Raw genomic sequence first — 7,961 nt, 5'->3', positions numbered from 1 at the left:
CATGTAAACATTCACAGTGCAGGGTGGAAAAAGTATGTGAACCCTTGGATTGAATAACTGGTTGACCCTCCTTTGGCAGCAATAACCTCAACCAAACGTTTCCTATAGTTGCATATCAGACCTGCACAACGGTCAGGAGGAATTTTGGACCATTCCTCTTTACAAAACTGTTTCAGTTCAGCAATATTCTTGGGATGTCTGGTGTGAATCGCTCTCTTGAGGTCATGCCACAGCATCTCAATTGGGTTGAGGTCAGGACTCTGACTGGGCCACTCCAGAAGGCGTATTTTCTTCTGTTGAAGCCATTCTGTTGTTGATTTACTTCTGTGCTTTGGGTCGTTGTCCTGTTGCATCACCCATCTTCTGTTGAGCTTCAATTGGTGGACAGATGGCCTTAAGTTCTCCAGCAAAATGTCTTGATAAACTTGAGAATTAATTGTTCCGTCGATGATGGCAATCTGTCCAGGCCCTGAGGCAGCAAAGCAGCCCCAAACCATGATGCTCCCTCCACCATACTTCACAGTTGGGATGAGGTTTTGATGTTGGTGTGCTGTGCCTTTTTTTCTCCACACATAGCGTTGTGTGTTCCTTCCAAACAACTCAATTTTGGTTTCATCTGTCCACAGAATATTTTGCCAGTAGTGCTGTGGAACATCCAGGTGCTCTTTTGCAAACTTCAAACGTGCAGCAATGTTCTGAGCCTTCCTCCATTTTATGACCAACTTATGCAGAAATCCAGGTAATTCCAAAGGGTTCACATACTTTTTCTTGCAACTGTATATTAAAGTGCATGACATGCAAGTTCCTGGTTTAGACTCTGACCCTAGGACCTTTTGTGGTATGTCATAACCCTCTGTCTTCATGTTTCCTGTCTGCCTCTGTGCGGTCCAAAAAGGGCCAAAGAAGGCCCAAAAAGTATTAAATATTTAAACTACTTTTATTTACCTTTACATACCAATATGTATTTTATTTTTACATAAATGATATAAATGTTTTCTACTGGTGATGTTCATTAAATTGTGCCCTTATTTCCCCAGACAAACTCTAGTGCCAGTGTTGAGTTTGTGTGATTCTGATTGGCTGCAGCAGAGCAGCTCAAGCCCACCTTCCAGTTGGAGCGCACGGTCTTGGCCGAGTTCCTGCAGTCCCGCAGCGTGCTCTTCCAGCAGGGGGAGTCAGACACGCTGGCCTCCTGATGATAGCCCTCCCCTCTGCACATCTTGAACCACAGAACGCCGTCCTCTGCAAGGACTCTCCATGCCCTGCTCACCTAGGAGGAGATGGGACAGTGTAACCATGGTGAATGAGTCAGAATATATTACCAGCATGCGTCATTTAATTGATTTGTGCTTAACGAGCTCGGTGGACTGCCAAGTTGGCTCTGTGCACCATGACGTGCTGTACAACACAACATGTCATTTATTCATCTTGTCACATTAACAGCGCATAAGGTAAAAATGCTGCAATTCTGCATGTTGGCAGAAGTGAAAGTTAAAGGTTCCCTAATACATTATTTTTCATCAATATATTTTATAGGCCTCAGATATATACAAAACATGTCTCTGGTATTGTTGGAGTAGAACTTATCTTACCTGCGTGTGTGTGTGTGTGTGTGTGTGTGTGTGTGTGTGTGTGTGTGTGTGTGTGTGTGTGTGTGTGTGTCAGGTGGAACAAAAAGGGCACTTTTAGGTTAAGGTTAATTATTATTCACAGGGCCTGAGGCTAATGATGCGAGGTTAGAACTGGGAAAGAGAGCAGTGGTGAAACTCCCCTCACTTGATGGTGAAACTTGGTGGAGGTCAGGAAGCGGTCAATCCTACGGGACACGAGTGCGGAAATGTAGATAAATGCACGTCTGCAGAAAAAGCTGCAGACAAAGAAACTGGGAGGTGGTTTGTCATCTTTCACCAAGGTCAACCAATAAGGAACAAGAAGGTTTAGCTATAAAATGCTAAAACGATGTTTGGTTAGCCAGTATGATCCCGGGGTCTGCTCGAACTAAAAGTTCTATTGCATCGAACTTTGTCTGCCTCCAGCCACTTCTTTTGAACCTGTTAGAATGTGATGGTATAGTGTTGAGGAGTTCCGGATCTTCAACTGGCCCAGACCGAGATTTCCTCCAACATTTATTTGCGAGCCCAGCCAGGAGAGTGATGGGTCTCTGAACAGATCCTGAAGCCTGGACGGAACTGCTGAAACTCAGGGCAAAGGTGGCCATCTAAGAAGGGTAAGCAGGACTTTTTTCTAAGACTCTGCAGATACTTGTTGTTTCTGAGTGCAGTGTGTGTCCGCCCAGGATAAGGTAATATCAGAGTTGCTCCACTCTAAATAACCTAGTTCTTTGAAATGTAAGCATAAAGAAAATACAATTAATAATAGGAAATAATACTGTAACCAATTTGAGAACAAATTTAAATGAGACAGGTTCATTACATTTATACTACAACAGTATTTTGTGCCAAACACCTCAAGCAGATTACAAGTGCTGTTTCTGTGTATGCAGCTTGAAATGCTAATGAGCTGCTGCTGGCCATGCCACTCCGAGAGAAATGTGGTTAAAAAAACATAATGTTCCTCTAGGAGGAGATTCAGGTTATAAGGTGGGCGGGTGCTACCCTTCGTTGGATATTGGCTAACATCACAAAGTGGCCAAAATCTTATCAGCTCATTTTCAGACAGGACAAAAAGAGAGAGAATCTTTAATCCTGAAACTTTCAGGGGACACATATTTATGGGAAACACAAGTTACCAGAGGGACTCAAAAATAAGAAATACTAAAATGTTTGCCCCTCTTAAAGCCATTGCGGTGTGTCTTAAAAAAAAGAAACTGCTACCATCCCAGCTTGTTACCCTTAGCTAAATCACACTAAACAATACCTTCATCCAATCAAGACTGACACTCTGAAAGAGTTAGCCTAGAGTTCTGATTCCCAACCTTTTTAGTTTTTGCCAGAGTTGTGATTTTTGTAATTATTATTAGTGAGAAGGGTCTTTAAATGAAAATATGATTTGTTTTCTGTTTTGTATGTCTCCAGTCTTTATCACACCATGAGCCCTTAGAGTCATGTCGATACCCCAATGGGGCCTAGTCTAAAGCCGGCCTTTAATGGTTAGTTAATATTTGGTTTTATCCACCACTTTTATCAACCTCAACAAAATAAGGTGAAAATAGAGCGATTGATTTCAGGTGTCTTTTTCTTATGACGGCACTTTTTTCTTTTGTTATATGATTTAAGCTTTTATCAGCAAAAGCTCCACCACAGCAGCTTACCTGTGCACATCGGCCCAGCTCAGTACAGTTGAGATTTTGGAATATTTTCAGAGCTAACTCATACGGCAGCTCGATATCAAAGAAGGGAATGTCGTTGACTTCATTCTGCAAAAGAAAGAAATACAACAAACATGTTATACTGATTCTGGTCAACCATCATCATCATCATCATCATCATCATCATCATCATCATCATCATCATACCAGGTCCTGAATAAGTTGATCCAAAAGCTCTTCTTCTTTCTTGACTTTTCTCTGAGGCTGCTGCTGTTGCTTTTGCTGTAGGGATTTGCTGCAGGCGTTGGTCATGTTTTGATACTGCCTCTTTCTCCTGGTTCTCTCCTCCTGAATCCTGTCCAGCAGGGGACTGGTCCTCCCATCCAGCAAACTCCGTGCAATGGACACATACTCAGGCTGATCCTCTGTATCTGAGGCATCATCAGTGCATTCCCTTTCTGTTAGCTTTGAAGTACTATCGGCTGTGTTGAGATATTTTGAGTCTTCAAAATACCTTTTTCTCAAGTCTCCCTGACCTGACTGACTAGGAACATCCGAGGAAGGGGCACAAACAAGTCGCTCCTCGTCGTTTTTACTCGTTAGTTCTTCTTTCCAACTCTCCCTGAACGCAGCAAGTTCTTCCTCGGCCATATTTCTTAATCATAGTTGATCAAATATAAATTTGCAGGGTTAAAATCGTTATCGTATGTATGTTTTAGTTATATAGAACAGTTTTAATGGTATATCGGCACCGACACCAAAGCGCAAAACAAGCACGTGTCCTTCTATATAAACAGTCCGACGAGGGACAACGGGCTGCTGTTCATAAGTTCCGCTTATTTTCTATTCCGCAGTTTTATTATAGACTCGAACATTTTCATGGCATATATGTGGTTTTTTTTCTTTTGCCACAACAAGCAATTGTTTTCAATGTGAAAAGCATTTATTTAATGTTATTGGTTATGTGTGAAAAAACAAAAATAATTGCATATTTTACATTAAACAGAAATACTAAAGAGAACACAATGTCCCAGAGCACCCCACAACAAAGACTCATCGGACCATACCAGACAGGAGAGATTCAAGAGTGAACCATTGTATCTCTCTTTTGGGAAAAGATGATGTAAACCACACACCATGTGACAATGTAATGAATAATACAGTGGATGGGGAGAGAAAGGGAGAGAAAGGGGGGACGCAAACACAGTCAAGGTTTGATGAGAGAAGAGAAGGAGGGTCATATATTATCAAGACGTATAGAGAGACTTGTTGTTCTTTCAGGGAAAGATGTGCTGGCTACCGATAGACCAGCTTTTGCTCCAGCCTGGTGACACCACCTGCAATGCCCGCCTACCCTCACCGTGCTCGGTGGCTCAGCTATTGGCTTCTCGCCTGCGGAGGATCGGGGACCAGCTGGAGAAAAGCTGGACGGACGGGGAGACGGAAAGCGGCATTAGCTGTTGCAGAAAGACGGTTAAGGTGACTGGGAAAGGACACCTGAAGAGCTTTCTGTACACTGCTATACACCTCACCGTGCTCGTGCTAGTCGTCGCGAGGCGACACCTGTAGAGCGCGAGGCGGGCACAGTAGCAACAGGTGCGTCAACAGTGTCACTTAATGTTGTATTTGATAAGCTAACCTTTAACTGTAAAGAGCAAAAACAATTAGGCCTACTAAGATATGAAGAAAAAACTGGTATATTATCTTGAAAAAGTTTAATTTGGGCTATGTTGTGTTAAATTGGTTTCGAACGACTGCTGTAAGAGGTTAATTAAAGTGAAAAGAACATGGAAGGCCAATATTTGTGAGCCCGGCTAGACCTTAGACGTTTTTTCATCGTGTTTTGGTTGAGGAAAAAACTACGTTTCTTTGTCTTTCAGATTATTGTGTCAAAAAGAAAAAAATATATTTATATTCTCCTCAAAGTCTGGAAATGTTCCCATCCCACAACACAGCTCTTCATAAATATCAGAGGGAAAAATTGCACTGACTGCAATCCTAAAATTACACTTAATAACACGTGAACAATGCTCTTTAAACTATCCATTTAAGTTGTAATTGATCTGATTTTACACTTGTCAAGTATTTAGTATATTTTTATGTCTTTAGTCTTGTGAGTATTCTGTCTTAAAACGTGTATGTTTACTGTAACGCAGGGGTACGTTGGTTAGCAGTAATTATCCACAAAAAGCGCATGCAAATGCAAACTAAGTTTTGAATTAATTTAGGTCGCATGATTCATAATGAATATGTTTTTTATTTGGCAATCTTATCAGGTTTTTTTTTATCTGCAGTTCATTTGGTTGGTCTTTGTGTGCTAAAATGTTACTTTTGACAAGGTGCCCATGTTTCTGTCAGGAAAATGTAGGCCTATAACATGTTCCTAAAGAATTTAAACGAGGAAAAAAGTCTAAATAGGAATTGTAAACAAATGCAATCGTTTACATCGTTATAAACGGCTGTGTTAATTAATAATAACATGTAATGTATGGATATGTTGTGCTAATTACTTGTATTTCTAATATATTATGTAGATGGTGCCTTTAGGAGTACCATACGAGGAACGGCTAACATCATTTGCACTGAAAGCAAGGATGCAGGAGTCTGAGGAGGCGGTCATGAATGGAGGTGTGCAGCGAATATGACCCACAAAGGGAGAGGAAGCAGCGGATTTAAAAGCGTGTTTCAGGGTCGGAACTTTAAGACTGAATAAACTCAATGTGTCATGAAGACTTCCTTAGGCCATGGCAGTTTTATAACGAGCTGACAGTGACACACTGAACCCTCAGCAAGCCCGTCCTGCACCCATGTGCCTCTCCGACTCTGTCATCTCAGTTACAAAACGGTGATGTAATGCTCCCCTGGTGGTGTGCAGGGAAAATCTTACGAATACAACTAATTTGACTTCCACCGCACCCACCACGATGTGAGTGCACAATGACAGAGGTTAGACTGATTCAACATTCAAATGTATGTTAAGCTACAGTTAAGGCTAAGTTAAATAAGCTAAGTGTAAAAATGTAAATACTGAGAGGATGAATGTTTTTATAGATGTTTTCTACAGTGTTTAGATGATGTTTAAACATTCTTCTGTGCTTTATTATAATTATCAGTTGGGGGCAGTGTTAAGTGGCTTTTTGTCTTAAAGATACAGGACCTTTTCATAGGAAGCTATGCTGTTAATGCTGTCTGTGATACTGGAAATAAGCTTTCTCTGATATATCAAGTGTAATGTGAGCAGCATTTCTGGAACTGTCTTTTATAAAGTGTGTGTTATTTATACTAATTAAATATTTCATATGGATTTTTAATAATTGATAATAAAATGTTTCTGAAGTAAATTGTCTGCAGGTGTCATTACAAAAAAACAAGAAATACACTTGACAAAGTAAGCTAAAGTGCTTTAATTTAAATCTGAAAAACCTGCAATGCATTTTGCATTAAAGTCATGTGGTATACAATGCAACCCAAGGATGAATTGTTCTAAATGTAATGATTCAAAATAAAAATATTCAAAACGATGAAAAATGAAAGTTTCCGAAGATTTGGCAAAGATTATCAGACATGAGTTCCCAATCTCAACGCAAATGAAAATATAAGTAAGTCAAATATTAATAATTATTCTAACAAAATGTTATGATTGTGTTGTCGTGCTTCACCATAAACAATTACACTATGTAAAGTCTGCTTATCAAACAGCCACACACCACCTTACATAATGAAAGTCTGAATTACCTTATCATTTGCTTACCAAGAGCCTGTTTTTACCTACAGGACAAACGCTCAAACTGATTTTCACAATCATTCTTTTTTTTTTTCTAAGTAAAACATCAAATGTTTTCCATTAATTGCAAGCTATAAACAGTGATGCAAACACAGGTATGGTGAAAAAAGAGAGAACTATTCGAAGCAGAAAAAAAACAGCGTATACCATCTGACAAAGGCCTGTGCTATAATGCTTCAATTAACTGGCTATTCTTTATAATATACTCAGATCAATAGGAGACAGAGATGTTAAGTTATAAATCAAGGGTTTTTATTATTATTTACGGCAGGGGTGGGGAACCTTTTTCCTTTCAATTTTTACAACATCCTCCGAGGGCCGTACAAATGATTTAACTCAACCTCTGCTTAAAAAAACTAAAATCACAGCCCATTCATTTCGCCTTTCTTTCATGCTGTGCAAAGAAAAAGCAACCAATCCAGATATCTTACCATGACTCACGCATGCATGCACATGCACGGTTGTGGCATGACCACCAAAACAGAAAGATATGGACACAAGATGTGTGCAAATATATTTAGTATCCTATCCATGTGAACATGATTTAAGTGGGGGGGGACCTAACCTCCTCTAGGGGGGTCCGGGGGCATGATCCCCCGGGAATATTTTTTTTTTAAATATTGAAGTTAAAAGCATCAATCTGGAGCACTTTGGGAGCAACATGAGGAGATCTATGGATACATCTTTCAACACCCATATGAAACAGAACTGTAAGCAGATTTTCTTTTTAATTATTATTATTATTTTTTTATTCGTCCGTGACCACGACGCCATCTGCGATCGATTAACTTGTGGACAATGATCCCTCGCTCTACGCCTCCTGCACCCAGTCCCGGACTGCCCATCGGGAGGACCGGGGGGTTTCCCGATGGCCTGGCCTGTTAAGTGGCCTGCCTCACACAGGGTGAC

The 7,961-nt window shown here is 40.4% G+C and overlaps 1 protein-coding gene and 1 long non-coding RNA gene across 2 annotated transcripts; one reads left to right on the top strand and one right to left on the bottom strand.

The window, feature by feature from the left end:
• Window positions 1-1,012: 1,012 nt before the first annotated feature.
• Window positions 1,013-4,048, bottom strand: LOC104943788 (F-box/WD repeat-containing protein 8-like). Its single transcript, XM_010769253.1, has 3 exons — window positions 3,476-4,048; window positions 3,272-3,376; window positions 1,013-1,270 (listed from the first exon to the last, which is right to left on the bottom strand). Exons 1-3 carry the CDS (start codon window positions 3,917-3,919, stop codon window positions 1,013-1,015), a joined length of 807 nt encoding a protein of 268 aa, XP_010767555.1. The 5' UTR covers window positions 3,920-4,048.
• Window positions 4,049-4,347: 299 nt separating this feature from the next.
• LOC104943787 (uncharacterized) lies at window positions 4,348-6,786 on the top strand. Its single transcript, XR_798156.1, has 2 exons — window positions 4,348-4,864; window positions 5,803-6,786. It is a non-coding gene; the product is annotated as an uncharacterized lncRNA (long non-coding RNA).
• The last annotated feature ends 1,175 nt before the right edge of the window (window positions 6,787-7,961 follow it).

Source organism: Notothenia coriiceps, unplaced genomic scaffold (genome assembly GCF_000735185.1).
Source record: "Notothenia coriiceps isolate Sejong01 unplaced genomic scaffold, NC01 NC01_scaffold00006797, whole genome shotgun sequence".
Taxonomy (NCBI): Eukaryota; Metazoa; Chordata; class Actinopteri; order Perciformes; family Nototheniidae; genus Notothenia; species Notothenia coriiceps.
Note: the sequence above shows the minus strand (reverse complement) of the source record. Positions and strands in the feature narration are given on the sequence as shown.